At 38.2% G+C, this 20,036-nt stretch overlaps 1 protein-coding gene and 1 pseudogene across 2 annotated transcripts; one reads left to right on the top strand and one right to left on the bottom strand.

Moving 5' to 3' along the window:
• Positions 1 to 583: 583 nt before the first annotated feature.
• On the bottom strand, positions 584 to 6,733 carry LOC131430057 (ring canal kelch homolog). 2 transcript variants are annotated; one of them, XM_058594682.1, is made up of 5 exons: positions 6,278 to 6,733; positions 5,891 to 6,043; positions 5,414 to 5,815; positions 5,222 to 5,318; positions 584 to 5,032 (listed from the first exon to the last, which is right to left on the bottom strand). In XM_058594682.1, exons 1-5 carry the CDS (start codon positions 6,391 to 6,393, stop codon positions 1,589 to 1,591), a joined length of 4,212 nt encoding a protein of 1,403 aa, XP_058450665.1. In that variant the 5' UTR covers positions 6,394 to 6,733; the 3' UTR covers positions 584 to 1,588. The 2 variants fall into 2 exon arrangements, with proteins under 2 accessions (XP_058450665.1, XP_058450666.1); XM_058594683.1 differs by having other exon boundaries at positions 3,905 to 5,032.
• Positions 6,734 to 15,761: 9,028 nt separating this feature from the next.
• LOC131429224 (uncharacterized) lies at positions 15,762 to 17,180 on the top strand (annotated as a pseudogene).
• Positions 17,181 to 20,036: the final 2,856 nt, after the last annotated feature.

Genomic DNA, 20,036 nt, shown 5'->3' on the forward strand with positions numbered 1-20,036 from the left:
GATCCGAGTTTCAAGGTATTTTCGTAACGATTGCGAAACTACTATCGTCACTTACACAATGTGAACATTACACATTGAACTAGTTTCACCCAAAATTTTAGTTGAAAATATCCTTATATCGAATCTTAGTTCGTTAGAAAAAGGAACTCACCTAGCTTTCAAAGAATCATTCGTACGACTAATTCTTCAAGAACGAAATATAAATAAGAACGCGGTGAGCGACACTCCAATGATCCATGATGGAAAACTGCTGGAGGAAAATAAAAATTTTAATTCTTCTACACTCCCTCCCTTGTTTGGTTTTAGTTTAACCGGGTACAAAATGTGTCAGGTTATTTTACGCAACCTTGTATGAGAAAGACATCATTATACAAAAAGTAGATTAAAACAGGATCTACTGTTTAGCTTTAGCAATTAACAGTATTAGCAGTATCCTACATAAACCGAATCGATTCCGACATTTGATGGAAATAATCCGATTCAAACGAAATACAGAATCCGGGGTGATAGGAATTGCTTGCAATGCGGCAAGATTTGTAGACGAGGAGTTTCTCGTTAGTGTTCGGCATCAGAAACAAATAAAACTGTTGAATCTATTTATTTATCGTTTCATTTCAATGCATAATACAATTATCATTGTCCGTAATGGCAGGACTTAAGGAATTCAAAGTTTTCAGAAAGTACCAGAACTACAGCAAGTGTTAGATTGGTGTGAGTATTGGTATTTTACTCTGCAAATAGTGGATAATCATTTTTATGTTGCTGATACCTAAATTTACTCTTACTATGACTGATAGAGGGTTAACTATCGGCGCCTTTTCCGTTATTACTATCACTCTACTCTGGACTAAAAGTACTTGCTGCTGGCCTTGTCGGTGCTTAATATTGAGATAAAAGTTGTTTCGATAGGTCTCACCATTACAGGGGTTTGTACTGAACTTATGCTTCGTAGATTCTGTCCGTTTGTTCATGAACGAAAAATTGACATTCTTCATGTAATATTCGTACTAATGAGACCACAGTGCCTTAGATTTGTGTACTGATTACCTAACGGTAACTAATGATTTTTGTACGTGTACAGAATGTGGAACGTGAAAAAAATGGCTGCAACTTAGAAATAATCGTTTTGTTTAGCCTAACACTTGGAGTGCATACGATTTGTGTTTTTTTTTATTGTTTTCTTTTGCTTCTAAACCGACAAACAACAATTAATTACGTTAGTCTTGTTCGACATTTGATTTGTTCATTCGGAAAATTTCTTAATCTAATTGGATGTACGTAACATGTCTTTACAGTGTAATTTTTCAATAGTAAGTCTTTGCGAAAACTAACCGCTAAATGCTTCTACTTGATGCGTAATAACAGTGCCAATAAATGCTATTTTCTCCCGGAAAAAATAGTCTTTTACGTAAAAGTGCTTCGTAAAAGAAAGATGATTGGTGTAAATAGAATAATAAATAGAATAAATATAAATATTGAGCAAGCAGGGTCAAGTTGACTAAGGATTGCTTCCAGTTCGAACTAATCAATCGGAGCTTGAAGGTAAAATATTCAGATAATGTTAAGCCTCTGAAAAAAAGCACGAGATTTAGATAGTTTCGACGTTCTCCTCATTGTCATTGTCGTCATCCGTGATGGATGAATCGGCCGCATTTTCTTCATAGTTAAACGATTCAGAAGTTTCCGTAGAAGAAGCGACCTCTCGGTCCTTCGTGGTATCTTTGCTGGTTCCGGAATCAATGGCGGCTTTCGCACCATGACTACCATCATTGCAATCTTTAGGTACACCGCTAACACAGGTGGATACGGAGTCCATTATGAAGTTATCGGAATCGGATGAACTCGAACATGGAGTTTCTTCTTTCCCGGCTACAGCCGGCGATTCTGCAGCTATCTTGATCTTTGGTGGAGAGCCAGATGTGGAAGGAGTAACCAAATCATTAACCACGATTACCGGAGTTGTGCCGCCGTTGGTGGACGGTAAATCTTTGGAAGGCTCCCGACTTGGAACCAAGCAATTGAAATCAGTAGTACGGAAAGTTCCATCGGTTATACGGCGAACTTCTCTCGGTCTTGGACTGACAGTCTCATTTTGTCCAGCAACCAAAGCCGGCCGAAAGCTGTTATCTTCGAAATTAAAAGCCCAATTTCGGAATGGGTCATTGGAGCTCGCACGCTCCTCGCGTCTTACTCCTGCTGCCGGTCCCGCCGGGCTGTCCGATCTTGTTCGATTCACATGGCTTAAAGCCGCGCGGGCAGCAGCGTAATCCAGACGACCGGACGGAGAGTCTACGGGAACATTCTCATACTCGTGCTCACGCAGACGCGAAAGCTGAGGGGTATTCCGTAGAACTCGTGGGTAACTTCCGTTCATCGTGGGATATTCTCTAGCAGGCGGAATGTAATCTCCGTACTCGTGGGTACGCATTTCTGCTTGCCCATCCAATCTCATGAGTTCCTGGTGGTTTGTAGTGCTACCGCAACCGTCGCAATTTCGGGAAAACATGAAATTGAAATCAATGAACTTATAGTCCGGAGGAGTCTGTCCGACCCACAGTGGCAGCCACTTGTTCACCAGTAGCCATTGAAGAGATGGTTTGGATACACGACCATTCTGTGGATCAGTTTCGCTTTGTTCGCCCGTCTCTTTCTTAGATTTAATTTTAATTTTTGGTATTGTTCCTGTCACTTTTGCTGCCGCCGATGAAGTACCGTTCGAAACTTGCAGTGGTAATCCACTGGTCCCAGCTTCGCCGTTCACAGTGGAATTAGAAGTATTTGACTGAGCTACAGGGCCATTCTTGCTAACATTATTCATCGACTGAGAATTTTCCCCACCTAAACAACTGAAAAAACTCTTCACGTTGACCGACGATGAATCCTTGCAAACATTCGGTTGATTATTCAACGAAGGATTCATTCTTATGTTTCCCAAAGGATTCAAGTGACTGTGACCCAGAACAGCATAGTTTCCTCCTAAACTGTAGTGATCGATATTTCCACACGATGAACTCAGATGACGTTCGATACGACCTACTCCATGGCCTATGACATCTAACCTTCCAAAGATTCCCCGATTGGCAGATCCTGCTCCGTTCGTTGTGCCAAAAGTTCCCGTGTTCTGATAAGCAGGTTCTTCTCGGACACGTTCGTACACGTTATCATACTTGGTGAAATTATTTTGGTATCGATAGTATTGGTAAGACTCGGTATCATCGAAACTTCTCTGTCGCGGGGTTCGTATGGCGTTCGGAGGAGGGCATCGAGGGCGATTTAAATCCAAATGTAAATTTTGATAGCGTGGGACAGTTCCCATAGGCTGTTGGCTTTGGTAATAGTTGCTCCGGGGACATCCACGCGGGACATCGTACCCGGCAGTTCGATCGTACAACTCATTGCGATAGGCCAATGGGTGGTACTGTTGCTGCATTTGTAGCATACTGGATGGTGGGGGAGGTGGACATACACCAGCAGCACCCAGAGGCTGCATGTTATTTCGTTGTCCCAGAAGAATCGGAGCCGCCGAAGGCCCCGGTTGAACTGGTTGGGGTTGTTGATTCAAAAAGACACCGTGGGATGGCGGTGGAATGATTCCAGGATTATTTTGAGCAACAGCAGGGGCGACCGCAGCCACACCAGCATTCGCGGCAGCAGCGTATTGTTCAATTGACTCGTAAATATTTTCGTAGTGTACGTTATTATTATTGTTGTTGTTGTTGTTATTATTATTGTTATTGTTTGCGACCTGATTATAACCTACAGCACCAGATTCCGAGTTCAGCCCTTCAGCTTGACTGTTTTCATCATCGTTGTTTTGATTATTCGCTGCATTACCATTGTTCGAACAATTCGCATACCTAGAGCTGCTTGCTGCCATGGCGGCGGTAGCGCCCTGCTGTTCGCTTCACATAGGCTTATCTATCATTGCTACACCGGCATAACTGCGGCCGATGCTCATCGATGACGACAGCACTCTCCAGGTGTTTGTTTCGGGTGTATAAACCTCCACGGAAGCTAAGTTCGAACTGCCGTCATCACCACCCACCACAAACAACATGCCCTTATGGGCAACTACCCCGGCATTTCGTCGACAGAAAGCCATATCGGCCACTTTGTGCCAGGTATTAGTATCTGCGTTATAGGCTTCTACCGACTTCCGTACCAGTGGCCCATCGTGACCACCAACAGCGTACAAAATATTGTCCAATACACCCACTCCTGCTCCGCTTCGACGATCAGACATCTCGGCAATTTGAGTCCATGTATCCAGAGTAGGATTATAACGTTCAACCGAAGCCAAACACTGCCGTGAAGCTCCATCATAACCACCAACGGCATACAGCAACCCATAAACAACTCCAACTCCAACTGAGCTGCGTCTGGTCGACATCGATGCTATCAAACGCCACTCCTGCGTTCTCGGGTCGAACATTTCGGCAGAACTTAATCCAGACGATCCATCGAACCCTCCAACAGCGAAAATGCAATTGTTCAAAACTGCTACTCCTAATGTGGATCGTCTGGCTTCCATACTGTTACAGGTACTCCACTGGTCTTGGCCTGGATCATAAACGTCAACCGTACGAACTCTCAGGGACCCATTGAAGCCTCCTATGGCGTACACTTTGTCCCCGAGGACAGCCAGTCCGGCTCGGCATCTTCTAGTGGGCATTTCGGCTACTTGATACCAACGTTCCTCTCGCAGATCGTAACATTCAACCGAACGGATTGCTTTCGGTGCTTGTCCACCAATGACCAGTAGAACCTTTGGCAGTCCTACTGGTTGCCGGGGAACGGTTCTAGGTGTTTTAAATGATGTTTTCTGTTCACCCTTCAACAAATGGTACTTGAGTGCTTCGATTATGAAGTCTTTGCACTGAATATCACCCTTCAGTAAGTGTTCTTTTTCCACTCGCTGGACCAGATATTCCTGGGAAAGTAACGGTAACCGTACGTGCTCCATCAGATCCGCCAGACACGATTGACGACTGGCGATGTCATACTGAATCCAGGTTATTACACATTCGTAAACCTGCAAATTAAGAAAAAAAATGTTGCAAAATAGTGAACATAGCGAGCGCGTGGAACAAGAACTAGATTTCCCTTATTTACGAGACTTCAAAATTATTTGACAATGTAAAATTATTTAATAAAATCCTTTCTATATCTGACAATCAAACGAATTTTGCCCTCGCTTTAGTCCATGCACAAAATTACATACCTTCTCCTCGGACGGAACCGACAGACGATCGCTTTTAATCAAATTAGCTACTTGCTCGCTCGTGAGATTCAGAAATTCCTCAAACTGAACAACTTCCCTGCAAATGAAAAAAAAAAACAAATACACGCACACACCGAAATTAACAGCGATAAACTACACTTCGTTCGGGTCAGCAACGGTATTGTTACTCACGAAAAGTGTTGTTCGATGTATGTCTCAGCGTAGTTGAGCAAATCAATGCAGCCATGTATATCGGCAAAGTCTCTTATGCCTAAGCAATTGCTAGGATCAAGCTGGGTTTGTAAATAATCACAGCAAGCATCACGTACGTCGGTCAACTGCAGCAAATTGGCTGCCGTCAGCAGAACCTGAACGTTATCTTCGGTAACTTCCACCACAGATGTGTAAACATATTCAATCAGCAGTTGCAGCGCACGGTGATCAACACCCTGCAGCGTGATTCGGTCCTGGCGGCTTTCTTCGAAACCAGTAAACATGGCGTAAAAATACGGGCTGCACGAGGCTAACACCATTTTATGCGCTGGAATCTCGATGCCATCTGCAACCAGTATCACATCACAAAGTAGATTTTGCCTGTGAATGGGTGAAAGGTAAACGTACAATTAACACGAACCCATTCCTCGTTGGTGTTACAAAAATCATACTTACTCTCGCATATTATTCATGGCATCAAACGATCTTTGAGTGTGTACATTGTTACGATAAGCTCCAGTTGCTTTGTCTTTTCCATTCGATCTCGGTAGCTGCTTCTGGGAACTTTCGTCCAGAGAATTTTGACTGGCATATCGAACTAAGATACAGCTGAAACAAAATTGTGTCAACTGAATTCACACGAGTACAATTTAAATTTTAATTTATGTTGAGCAATTCACCATCGACCCCTGCTAATCTAATTTTTTTAAGTGATACGAAAACGAAAACGAAAACATAAACAAACCCACAACCGTACCACCACTGAAGCACGAATGTAAACATCACTAGTGAGATGAACAAAATCGATAAGATCACTGCGACGAAAATGCTACTTCTACTCACCTTCCCCTTTCCATTGTGCCTTCAGCAGCTGAATTCTGGCTGCTTCCAGTGTTACTGTTGTGACTATTGCTTAGATTGCTCATGGCGCTTAATGTGTACTGGATGAAAGATAGCATACACCACTAAACCCCGACTCGTAGTAACCGTTCGGCCAAACCTAATACAAAACAGATTCCGTCTGTAACTAGTGAGTTGGCGCTCTGCCCCCTCTGCTATGGCTCGCTTACTGTCTGCTAATGGCGATCAGCCCAGCTGAAGTGAAAAACGGTCCTAACTCAATTATCAATACCACTGTACAGCAAACACTAAATGTAGCCAAACACTCGCACTTTTATCTAGCACCTTCGATAGTTTTCATTCCCGAAAACATCCATTTTAATGAAAAATTTCTACTTTTTCACACAGCAAGCAAACCAGCAGCCATAGCAAATACGTGAGAGGAAAAACAAACCGTTTCATTCCGTAGCAAAGATGCCAGGTAAAAATTTCTGTCTGTAAATCCGAAAAATATTCTTCAGCCAGCAAGTATGTCTTGCTGTTTCTCTATGAAGTATGATACGCAAAACGGATTCGGCGAGCAAAAAAAAACAAGGACGCGGGAATTTCAAAAGTCTGTAAATTTTGCCCAAAGTCTGCAAAACTCTCGATTCTCAAAAGTCTGCACAACAAAAAAAGTCTGCAGCACTATGTACGAAATCTGAAAATTTACAGACAAATCTGCAGATCTGGCTTCTCTGTTCAGTAGACAAGCTATAGCAGTGAAGTGAGATGATGAGAAAGTGGCTCACTCACGGAATCGGTTTCAATTTTTCGATGGATTTTTCAAATGGACGTAATAGCTAGTGACGGTTTCTCTTTGTTTACTTGCTGATTCGATTATTGCGGAAGATTTTCGTCAATTTCCCAGTATTGAGATTGACCGGAAGTCAAATTATTCAGGTATCGTTTTATACAAAGAAGTCAGCGGTAATCGTTGAAAAGGCTTCGAAAATAACAAAAGGAATGGTACTTAAAATATGCGGATTGTGGGACATTATTTTCATTACAATATTGTTATATAGGGCTATTGTGCCAATAGTCATCTCAAAGAAGTCAGCGGTAATCGTTGAAAAGACTTCGAAATTAACATAAGGTATTGTAATTAAAATAGGCGGATTGTGGAACATTATTTTCATTAAAATGCTCACTCTTCACTCTTTACAGGATTGAATCAGTGCCATCAAAGAGAGACTAATATCATCGCAACAACAAACACCCGGCATGGTTCATTTAACATAGAATAGACACCAGTGCGAGAGCGAATTTTTTTCGATGACATTTCTGAGAATCAAAAGCGACCCTTACACGTGACAATATTATTGTCAATACAAGGAGTATTGACAATACTATTGATCGTGTAGGAGAAACTTCATCGGATTGACGAAAATATTGTCAAAAAATCAAAACTGCTCATCAATCCTACAATACTTTCTCTCCAGAGAGGAAACAATTAAATATGTACAATGACCTTTTCTCTCAATGTTATAATATTCAGTTGCAATAACTAAAGCTCCAAACGCTTAATTTTTTCGAAAAAAGCGGACTCAAGTTACCAAGACATTTGGATTGACGGTATTGACAATTCGTTGGATTGACAATAATATTGTCACGTGTAAGGGCCGCTAAAGGTTAGCACGCTGCTGTGGGGATCTTCTCTGAAGCAACAAACGGTCGCTTATTCTCGTTTCGCGATCCGATTCTGTATGGGCAGTGGATAATTGCGATAGAATCATTTTACTATTGCCGCTCATTCTAACTATGTGCATATAACCTTTGTATAAGTTGTGTCTATGAAAATATCTGTGAATGCTCCACACAAGGGTTTTGAAATATTGCAACCTAGTATGAGAATCATCAATTCGAATCATCGATTCGATTTTCTGCGATAATTGGTAACTTGCGATCCTCTCTTGGGAAATTCCACACAGCAACGATCATTATCAGACTGTATTTTTTTCAAGGGCCGTAAAATACTCAGAGTATAAAGCGGAGCGAAGAAATGTAGAAAAATTCTCTCGCGGTTCATGCATTGAATGACTCGAGTTCTTATAGCATCTTCTACCGGATTGAAAATGTTGTATACAATATAGAGAGCAAATATAGCAGCTCCTGTAAAATTTTCGGCAATCACCAACACTGGTGCCAATAGTCATCTCATTAGTGACGTCGAAATGTCATTTTGCCGATTACTCGACTATCAATCAACAAATTGGATTTTTTTTGTTTCAATTATAGAGGCTTTAACATTAATGTCATTCGCCTCTTCGGGCCAGAAAAACTTTCTGACCCTATGTGCGGGGTTGGGAATCGAACCCAGGCGGGGGGCGTGAAAGGCATCGACTTACCCATCACGCTATACCCGTCCCCAAATTGGAATTAAATCGGATACAATATTTCTAAATCTTCGGCTCTAAAAAGCAATACCATATTAAAAAAATAGATCAAAAATTATTCAATACTGCTGTTTTAGCGACGCGAAAACTCGTTTCGAATGCTGCTATTTTCATCTAATTTTTAAGGTCAATCTATCACAAATATCACTCTAACTAATGGTTTTCGTATACGAGATGGCTACTGGAGCCGTTGTCGGTAAATTCATGCGTTTTTCCTGATAACGGCTGATATATCATCTGTCAACATTTGTTTTGAAGAAGGATTCCGGATAACTCGGAGCTCACTGAGAGACAGTCATAACACTAACCGAAGAAAAATGTTTTCATTTTCGTCTTGTGTTGTAATTAATATTCGAATGGTCATCGTTTGTAAGAGACTCCTCTTCAAAGTTACAAAGTAAACAGATGGCACTTTAACCGTTAACAGAGAAAAAACTACAAGGATCAGCCCCATGGGGTTGTTCGAGCCATTGATGTGGAACAAGGCAACCAAAGTTTCTAATGATCTACAATTAAACAGTTCAATCAATCGTCACACTTTTGAATTAGCAATTGCACGAGAGTCTGCTTAGATTCATCTTGATTAGGAACCAACACCGAACATTGTTTGTTTTATAACCGACGAAAAACAACCAATATCCCAAATGTATGCAATTATATCTTTGTACATACCTGCGATATGATTTTTATATTAAAGATTCTCTTCGCCAAGCTTGCGTTCAAGTTTTGTATGCAAGAAATTATTTTTATAGCGTTAAGTTTCTCTACCGTTCTGCGATTTCGGTTGAAGCGATAAACTTTTTCTCATTATCAATCGAGTTCATCTTATATAAATTAGAAATTAATCTTGAGCACTCAAAATTTACCCTGGGGTAGAAGTCAATTTCTCAGGCGAAACGACGTTACATGGAGTTTCCTCCGAGCTTGCATGACACAAGATCAGAGCATACCAATTAAAGCTTCAAATCGTTTTATGGCACTTTTTGTCTTGCTATCTAGCTACAACCTACCTCTAGCATGCTACGCGTAGGACTGAAACGTTAGCTATAATTTTGATTCTATTCATAACATCGCGTGCTTCCAACAGCTTCGCTTTTGCATCGATTGACCAATCAGAGTGATGCTTTCCCTTTGTTATACCGTCGTCTATGACAGGGAAATCCGATATGCCGGAGATTTGAAGCAGACAAAATAGGACACTGCTCGCTATTAATCAAAATTTAAATCATTTATAATTGAAAATACGTGGCTTGATACATTCAAATCGAATCGTAGAAATATTTCCAAACAAATAATGGAATAATATTAATAATGGATAGAAAATATACTGAGCTGTGAATGTTTAAAATCTGACTACATTTCTACGTGTATTTTCCTTGAATTTCTAATTTGCACCCCTATATAGAAATTAAAGATCCACATCAAAAATACTTTTCAAATGGCCGTAAAAGTTTTCTTACTTAGCAGCTATACTCCTGAGGTGTCTTTTGTTCCTCACCTAGATCGTTTCCGATCCAAGTCGTACTTACCACTTAATTGGTTTCTTATTGGTCAGAGAGTCACGCATTCAGCGTTGACGGCATACAGGACGAAACACTCGTTCAGTTTTTTAAAACGGAGTGTTGGGATGTTTTTTCATATAAAAAGAAATTGGGTTGGTATTCTACCCAAAGTAGAAGTATTCCACTGGTATGTAGTGTTAATTCAAACAAATAGGTACTTAGTAACTTCCAAAATTCTTCTCTAATACTAGTCCAGCCTCCAGCTCCAGCTTCTCACTTTGAAAATGACTCAACAATGGACCTCCGTCTGCGGAGTTCGTTAAACGAAAAGAGGGCCTCCCGTTGAACGATTTATTGGACATTCTTCGAACCAACGGTCCATATTGAACCAGCGATCGCAAAAGAGTTGGTTGGATTCTTCAATAAATTTCGCCGCCAACCGATTGGTTCGAAAATGTGTCGAGATTGAGTCACATTGAGTGAGAAAAAGCAAATTGAATTGTCGGTACGCTTTCTTCTTCTCAGATCTTGCACGTTTCCGTGTTTCTTTTGATTTAGATACGAAATGAAAGTTTAGTTACTTCAAACTATCTAAAAGCTTAAAAACCCGGGTGACATTATGCAACTAAGTCGAATCGACTTTTTCGTGCAAACGCTTGTACAAAAAACCGATCTATTTGAGTTTAATAATAAAACACTAGTTCTTCCTTAAATTCCAATTCCATTCCTCTAGCTGGAGTGTAATAAAATGTTATAAGTCGCCTGACGGGAATGAACATTCAATTACTTTCATGATGTCACTGTCAATCGGGTTGATATAAGGTTTAAATAGGGTAACGGCTCCAGTACTCATCTCATATACGAAAACAATTAGTTAGAAATGAATTGAAGATGAAAATAGATGCATTCGCTTCGAGTTTTCGCGTCACTAAATCAGCTTTGTTTAACAATTTTGTTCTTGTTATTATTTTTTGTTTGCTTGGAAAGGTTACAATGACCATACATCCATCAATTTCGCTTATAGTCGTGGACTATACTATTTTTGACTACCGCTACGTTAAGCGCTCCAAAAATTTTCGAACTATTTTTTCTGCGGTACTGTTTCTTAGAGCCAAAGCAAAAATATTGTATCCGATTTTATCACAATTCGTTGATTGTAATTCGAGTAATCGGCAAAAAAGTTTTGCGCTTCTACTAATGAGATGACTATTTGTTCAATAGCCTTATATACAGTCGAGTAAGAATTTATTACTCAATCCACCAGGGGGTTTTTGTACTGGATCTTTTGAAGGCATCTGCGTCCGGCAATCGATATGGAAACGTATACAAGTTTAACAGAAAATACAGGAAATAAAATTCCAGTTGTTCGAATGATATGATCTAGAAAAGAAGGTTAAAACTGTATACCATAGTTTTTATAGCTTTGTCATCCGGTTCTATAACTTAAAAATTTTATAACAAAATATTCGTCTTTTGGAATCAAAAATACTATAGCGATATTTTGCCCTCAGTCTGTCATATATATACGGCATATCATCGGCAAATCAACACCAAATAGAAAATCTAAACAAAGATAGTGATATGCCTTGTCCAATCAAAGATCGTGTGAGATTTGAACCTGATGCAATTTTTGTAGAGATGACAAACAACTGATAGTATTTGAAAGTGCCTGCTAAGTTTGTAATTTAATGATGCTAATGTAGCAGTAAAAACGGAATAACGGAATACTCCACTAGTACAGAGCTACACAAAATTTCTCATTGACATATGAACAACTAAAATGTTTATGCGTCCTAATTCAATTCCGTCCAATTCCTTTTAGTCTCATTTGCAGAATTCAAACCTATATATGTTTTATAGTGCAATATTTCATTAAACGTATTTCCCTTGAAAGAATTTCATTTAGCATTTCATTGATCCAGAGTCAACTTGGAAAGTGCTTTAACTGATTTCACTTCTTAGGAAATTCGTATTAAATTTAGAAAATCTGAATCAAACTGTATTCTCTATGCGTATGTAAAAATCTGTATATTACAGATAAATCTGTATAAATGGCATCTCTGCCCAGAACCGTCCCAGCGTTTTGACTATCATGGCAGCCATGGGCACCAGACGGCTGCTAGGATCGATTCAATGACGGCTTTCAAAGTCTAATATATACTATACTGACACGCCAGCAGCTGGCAATGTTTACATTATTACTGACAAATTATTGCTGGTAAAATTTGTAAAAATTATAAACAACAATGAAATATATCCTTTCAGTACTTAAATCATAATTCTCATTCTTTTATATCGATTCCCTTTACGCGAACGACTGCTTTTAACATAGAAAAAACATAAAATACGTACGAAAAGTACAATATTTTCATTTCGTCGCCATCTTGAATTTCTTCACCAGCATCGCTTGCCAGCATAAAATTCACAACGATAAAAAATTTGCATGCTGGCCGTCAAACCGCCATTTTGTATTTCAATTTTTAAAACTGATCACTTTTTTAAACTTAAATATACATATTAAAAAGTGCTTTATACAAAATTCGGATTACTCCATTTTTTGATCCCAAATAATTCCCCAAAAAAGTCTTCTTTTTTCTACAGTGGTGTAATTCCTTAAGAGTATAACTATTTTTGTTTTTCGATCCGAAATATATTTCCCGAGTATAAACAATAATATCAGCGAAAAAAAAGAATAACAAATATTTTCACATGCGGTTCTGGTCACTTTGGCTGCCAGCAGTACGATAAACGGATAGCAGTCATGTCTCTCTAAGAACCGTTGAGGCTGATGGCTAAGATTAGTTTCACAATTGTTTTTTCACAAAATTTCGCCAATAATTGAGCTGTGATTACAAACATTATGCGTAGTACATTTTAATTGTAACTCCGCAAATGTTCAAACTTAAGAGGCAAATGACCGCGAGGATTTATCATTTTCTCCAATAAAAATATTGTTGTTTGTCTACAGTCAAACCAACAACTATGCGTCATGATACCGATTTTAATACGCCACGATCTGCCAAGTAATCTTCTAACAAATTGCTATCAGTTGTTTTGCAAACAAGAACTAAACAAATTCAGTTAGCCTATATATAGTCCAAAACTTCAATAGATTGCCAATCTCGAGAAAATCTAATATTTCATTAAAACAATGTTCTACTGCTGGTGAAATCACAATCACGACGAAAATAACATTAGAAAATATGTATTCGAAATATTTATTCAGTGTTTTCGTTCGCCCTGTGATGTAGGCACTGAAGCACTCTCAGTCAAATTGTCCGGAATTCATTTCCGAATCATATGCAACAATCGATTCCGACACACAATCGGCTGCTACTATGACCTCAGATTATTTTGGTAGTAAATTAGCAAAAGAAATTTTGGTGTTCATTTATGCTGACACTGGTCGGGTTGAGTCCGATAAGAAATAACAATTTTGCCTAGTCATAGAAGTTGAAGTTGCCGCAGTTACTTTTCGCAATATAAGAAGCTATCATGAACCTGCTTCATTGCTTAATTTGATTTTTTACACACAGAAACAAAATTGTGAAAATAAATAAATGTTGGATGATTACAACAAATTTCTTGTTGAATCTAGGGGCAACAAAATTCGGATTTGATACAACCATCAAGCTTTAATTTAAAACAATCATTTGAACAACCATTATTTGGTTTGAAATCTTTTTCTTGTTCTTTCAATCGAGATTTTTCTGCGTGTAGTTAAAAAAAGTCATGCATTTCACGTGTCGGTTGAGTACACTTATATTTGAATATTATACGATTGTGATGGGCTTTGAATGGTGTTTATTTTCGAAAATTTCACCACCCATCATTTCTAACTGCGATAGACACTCAACTTAGCAATTGAAAGATAATGACTATCATTGAGAAAGTTCTAAAGGAAGTGTTCTTTTGATCCCATTGAAATAATTCTTTTAGGCAACGCTAAATATAGTCTCGACTGCAAACTTTTGCCCTCAATTATGCTTTGTGATTCATAAGAGACAAATATTTACTAAACAATCTGCAAAGTATGAAGTGAAGTTAGTTAGTGAAAAGCAATGTGCATCAAATTTGCATTCAAAATATAATGAAGCAAATCTTGCACACTTAGAAAATTTCGCAGAATTCGGTAATTTTTTACCGAATTTTCAACAGCTGAACGTTCGGTAATCAGTTCGGTAATTGAATTGATTACCGATCGTTCGGTAATTGAATTGATTACCGATCGTTCGGTAATTGCTGAACTGTCAAACAACTACCGTAAACTGTAAACCAAATGGATCTAACTGATTGTTCGGTAATTTTTTGTTTTTTTTTATTTTCCTTAGGTTAAAATTCTTTTATTTTCGGATTTTAGAAAACTACACATATTCACAAAAACGAATGAAGAAAATTCCAACCTGCTATGGTTTTATTCCACGAAAAAAGGGCCAAATGTTCTGGCTGACCGGAATTGTGAGCACCTTCCAAAACACTGCACAATCCGTCGAGTCCACCAGAAATTACCCTTGAACGATTTGTGTAGGCAGCAAGTGGATAAGTGATACAAAATTATTTTTTGCCTATAAGGAAACAAAAAGTTTTTAGTGGTTCTAATGTTTTAAAAACTTTAGGACCTGTACTTCAACCCATTTGATAAACTCTACAAGATTTTGATTTGATTAATAAAAAGACACTTACTGAAAATTTGATCAACAGTTTTACAGGTAGTTTTCACGATAATCAGTATTTACAGAAGTTCGGTTATTGGAAGATTATTTTACCATACGGACGGTATGGGTTTTACCGTACTCGGCGACTATTCAGATTTACCGTATGAATTGTATATCTATTTACAGAACTCTGTAAAGAAAACTGATCGTCCGGTAAAAATTTGCATATTTTTTGTAAAATGACGTTCATATACCGAAATATCGGTAATTTCTATAGATTACCGAAAGTTTTCGTCAAAAAAATTACCGAACAACGGAATTGAATCTTAGTGTGTACGATAAAGAAATTAAGACTTTTTTCGATTTATAATGCTCAATTGTTTGTTTACCATATTTAGAGCGCTATGATTTCCCATCGTATGCCCGAAATGTTGGCTACGATAGCACTTGCTAAGACGCTCTTTATTCTTGCCGCCGGCCTGAATGAAGCTATCATCATAATTTTGCATTTTTCAACAAATGCAGGCGTTCGAAGAACGATAAATTCGAAACTTCAATTATTGTTTGATGTTTAAGGAAGAAAGTTCATATTATTGCTCTTTTTTCTAATGAAAACATTCAAGAGAACAACTTGATTGTCAAACGAAATCATTTCGTTCATATGTGAAATTTTAGGCGATATGCACATCATCAAGGTATATCAAGTGATATCAGTGCTAATGCGAACTAGAGACCCTGTTATAATCAGAGACGCGCGAAGAGAAAATCCGTCAAACTGGAGCCCCGGCCAATGCTCGATCTTTTTGTTATTTGCTTTGGTACATTCATCATTGTATCTTAACTGAGTGTAGAAGCAAAGAAAGTAGCATTTAAGTGAATATAATTTATTTTATATATGTGCATTGATAATAGGTTTACTCATGAAAACATCAAACGTCGATGGAAATACGTAGAAAATAACATGAAAATGCTGGAATAAAAGTAATTGGTCACGCATCTGATGGTGATCCACGTCTTCTGCGTGCAATGAAGGAAAAGACAAGTCTTCCTCATCCGGATTCAAGTAAATTGTATGGAAGGTATTTCATAGCAAACATGAACGATAGCGTGGTTTGCATTCAAGATACAGTCCATTTAGTTAACAAACTTCGCCACTCACTAGTCAATCCAAAAAAACAAATGCTTCTAGGTAAAAATATTTTATTTATTGACTTGCGGTTCTAATTCCAAATCACATTTCCTAATTTTTCAGGAACTTATGCCGTATCTTCAAATACAATAAGGAAAATGATAGAGCAAGGTGACAAGGAGATACATAAAATGAACCCATCTGACTTGAATCCAGCAGATAAAATGGAATTTGACCCAACTTTAAAAATGATGTCTCCAAACTTAATTGAACATCTTCTTGAAGTAGTCCCTGAGAGCATGGGTACAGTTGAGTATTTGAAGATAATGCGAGTGATATATATTTCTTTTTCTGAAGAAGAACTGTCACCAAATGAGCAAATATGCACGATATGATATGATCACTATTCTTGAAAATATGATTTATGAAATAGTTTCAAATCACAGGACAGCGTTTTTTTTTCTTCGTGCTTGGCGGTGGCAATGTTTGGATGCATCTAATAGCATTAAACAATGCATAACTTCCAATGTATACTGGTGTTTAGAATTGAACGCCCATGGACTTGTTCATTTCTTGATAAATTGTCGTAAAAATAATGCTCACGAACAATTCATTGTACAAAATTTGTCCAGTCAACCATGTGAGGCTTTATTTCGCGAGCTTCGTTCAATGACCACTATGAACCATACTGCCTTAAACTTTACAACGAAGGATGTAAAACAACGAATGCAGCGTGTGCAAATGAAGTTACTGATAGCGAATCGAAGGAAAAATGCATTAGTTTTCCAAGCATAAAAAAGCAAGTCTCTAGAGCTATGGCATCTACTTCATAGGACCTTCCAGATGATGACCAGATAAAAGAAGCAATCAGCAAAGCAGAGCAAATAGCGATCGAACTTCTCATTTCCGTAGGGTTCGACCTGGTAAAAATTAACTTTACGAACAGTATCATATTACGAGAATCTAATCCTTTGACTAAAACCGAGTGTGTTAGTTTGAATGATATTCGCGAAAAGTGTTCAGAAAGTAGTATATCTACGATTTCGATGAAAAACAGTATTTCATATGACTTATTTGCAGTTGCATATTCTGATCGAAGCGAACATCCTGAATTCAATAAAAGTCATGGTGTTGTTGAATGCTCAAGAAATGTATTCGGCGACACTGGAGAAGAAATCGTTCTGAACACTTGCCAAACAACTAGTAAAAAGAATATTTTCAGAATAAGAAAAGTTACTGGGGGTAATTTCCATATAAAAAAATCTAAAATGCTTTGGACGTTGACATCTGGGCGATTGAAAAGGCTTAACGATAGACTGAAACGTTTTCAAAGCATTGTTAAAGCACCAAAAACATGTTCAAATATTTCGCGATTGTAATGTATTTTTTTTTTTAATTTGACCATAGACTTAGAGACGTATAATACAGGGTCCGGCACTCGAAGTGTAACCAATTAAAAAGGCCATAAATTCAGTTTGGAAAATTACTTTTACTTAATTCAAAGTACAAAATGTGTAAAAATAATACAAAATTCAGAATCAATTCACTTTTGCTCGATATGACCACCTTTTGCCTTGACTGGATGACTTGAGAGAGCGAAGGAGTTGCTTCGTTTGGCCGAATGTGACTTGCAGGTATTTAGGCCCACTCGCGGACAATAGCTTTTTTCAGCGCCTCGAGACTGGTATATCTTTTAGTTTGGACTTTGCTCTCCAAAATGGCCCAAAGAGAATAATCCATTGGATTCGCATCTGGTGAATTCGAGAGCCATTGTGTGGACGTGATGAAGTTCGGAACGTTGTTTTTCAGCCATTCTTGGTTCACTCGAGCTTTGTGAGACGGTGCCGAGTCCTGCTGAAACGTCCATGGTCTGCCACCGAGATGTTTGTCTGCCCACGGCTTCAAAGCAACCTCCAGAATACTTTCCCGATAATATGTCGCATTTACCTTGACGCCAGGCTCGATGAAAACGATTGGAGAGCGCCCATCTGCGGTTACAGCGGCCCAAACCATTATCTGTTGCGGGTGCTGCCTCCTGGTGGCCAATCGATGACTCAAATTCTCGTATGAACGGTCGGTCAAGTAAACCCTATCGTTTTGAGAGTTTACGAATTGCTCAATTGGAAAAATTTTCTCGTCAGAAAATACAATGTTCGGAAATTGACCGCTTTCGGCCAAACGAAGCAACTGCTTCGCTCTCTCAAGTCATCAAGTCAAGGCAAAAGGTGGTCATATCGAGCAAAAGTGAATTGATTCTGAATTTTGTATTATTTTTACACATTTTGTATATTGAATTAAGTAAAAGTAATTTTCCAAACTGAATTTATGGCCTTTTTAATTGGTTACACTTCGAGTGCCGGACCCTGTATTTAAAAAACAACTACGAAATATTATTTTCAATTGATTGCAATGAAATCAACTTATTAAAACTTCCATGCAGTATTCGCGTCTTTTATCTAAGGCAATTATTTTGTTTTTAAAAATTTTTTCACTAAACTTGAATAAAAGAATATAAACAGTTCAAAACTTCTCGAATTCGTTTTTTTTATTGTGTCAGTTTGACACAGGTATGTTGAATCACTGTGATCCAGACTAACTGAATCGATCGGCGGCGGCGGGCTTCCGCAGGTGCTTTACTTGCTCGATGGTGATTTTGAAAGATGCATGCTGAATCCGAAACGATTTTAAGCCAGGTTCATTGAAATCGGAATTAAGTTTATATCAGTCTTGTAGTCTACATGATAACCCGGAGCTGAGAAAAATCATATCAAGTTTCTCAAGAACGCATTCATGGTTTGAGCCAAGAACGAGAGGCAGCATCTTATGATATTCCAATTATTGTAATCAAACTTCTGTTTCAATATCTTGACATAAACTAGCTGTGTCAAAACAGTGTTTCCAATTTTTTCGTTTTTAATAGAGGCGAAGAGTGTGGCACACTTAGGCTCACAGTATAACACGTATTTTTTTAGAGGCACAACATTGTTTGTGTTGAGCGACTCTCCCCTTGGAATTTACACATGAACCACATGTTGAAATAGATTGGTATATGTTTATATGAAAAAAAGGACATCAAATTGAAAGTTTACTTCACATGAGTCTGCCGTCTGTACTTTTATGTATGTAACGTTTATTGTATGTAACATTTATTGTATAAAAATATGCATGCCGAATGCATTACGTTGGACTAAGCGTGTATTAAACTCGGAATAAACTGCAAAAATAAAAAGAAAACGGTTTAAAGAGTATACGAAAGATCTACACAACTAGGTTAACGTAGCAATCAGTGTTCTGTCCATGTCGTATAATACAATAACTAAAGTACGAGCACAGTGCATTGATACTACCTTAATGACCTCATACCAAAAACAAATGCGGTTGCTCTAAAGTCTGATTCACACCTAATTCGTAAACGACGCGTTAGACAACGAAATATTACTTTGGTATTCAATACAGATGACTGTTCGAAAATGTTTTCTACAATATTGATGCGGTTCTGTTTTCATCGGTACAGTATGACACCGACGTAAACGACGAGCGTACAATTGGATTAGCTAATTATTACATTACTAAGTATCTAGTCTGTTCTCGATTGGTGAACCATACTACTGTAACAGTATTGCAAACCACGAGTTCAGCGTGTTCCTTTTGTGGTTGCTTCGCGCCCTTAAAAGCCTGTCTCGTCTCGGTAGGTGAATGAGAACGACGGCAGGAAACTCGATCCCCGTTGCTGACAGTCCTGTAGAAGGCATCAACTTGTCGTAATGAAACCGACCAATCCAAAGAATATAAAAATAATAACTGCTACTCATCACTCAACTACCCAGACGTTTTATGAAGTCACTAAGCCGGAGTTGGTAACTTTACTAGCATTAAATTATTAAATTGTACAATCGCAATACTTGTTAGCACAAATCGTATAATTCTATAAATCTTACTATACTGGAGATATGGAATCAAAATTGAAATGAAATAATATGTCTTACATCTCATAATCTACAATTGAATTCTAAAAAATATTCCAGGAGTGAACTACTAATT

This window comes from Malaya genurostris, chromosome 2 (genome assembly GCF_030247185.1).
Source record: "Malaya genurostris strain Urasoe2022 chromosome 2, Malgen_1.1, whole genome shotgun sequence".
NCBI classification, from domain to species: Eukaryota; Metazoa; Arthropoda; class Insecta; order Diptera; family Culicidae; genus Malaya; species Malaya genurostris.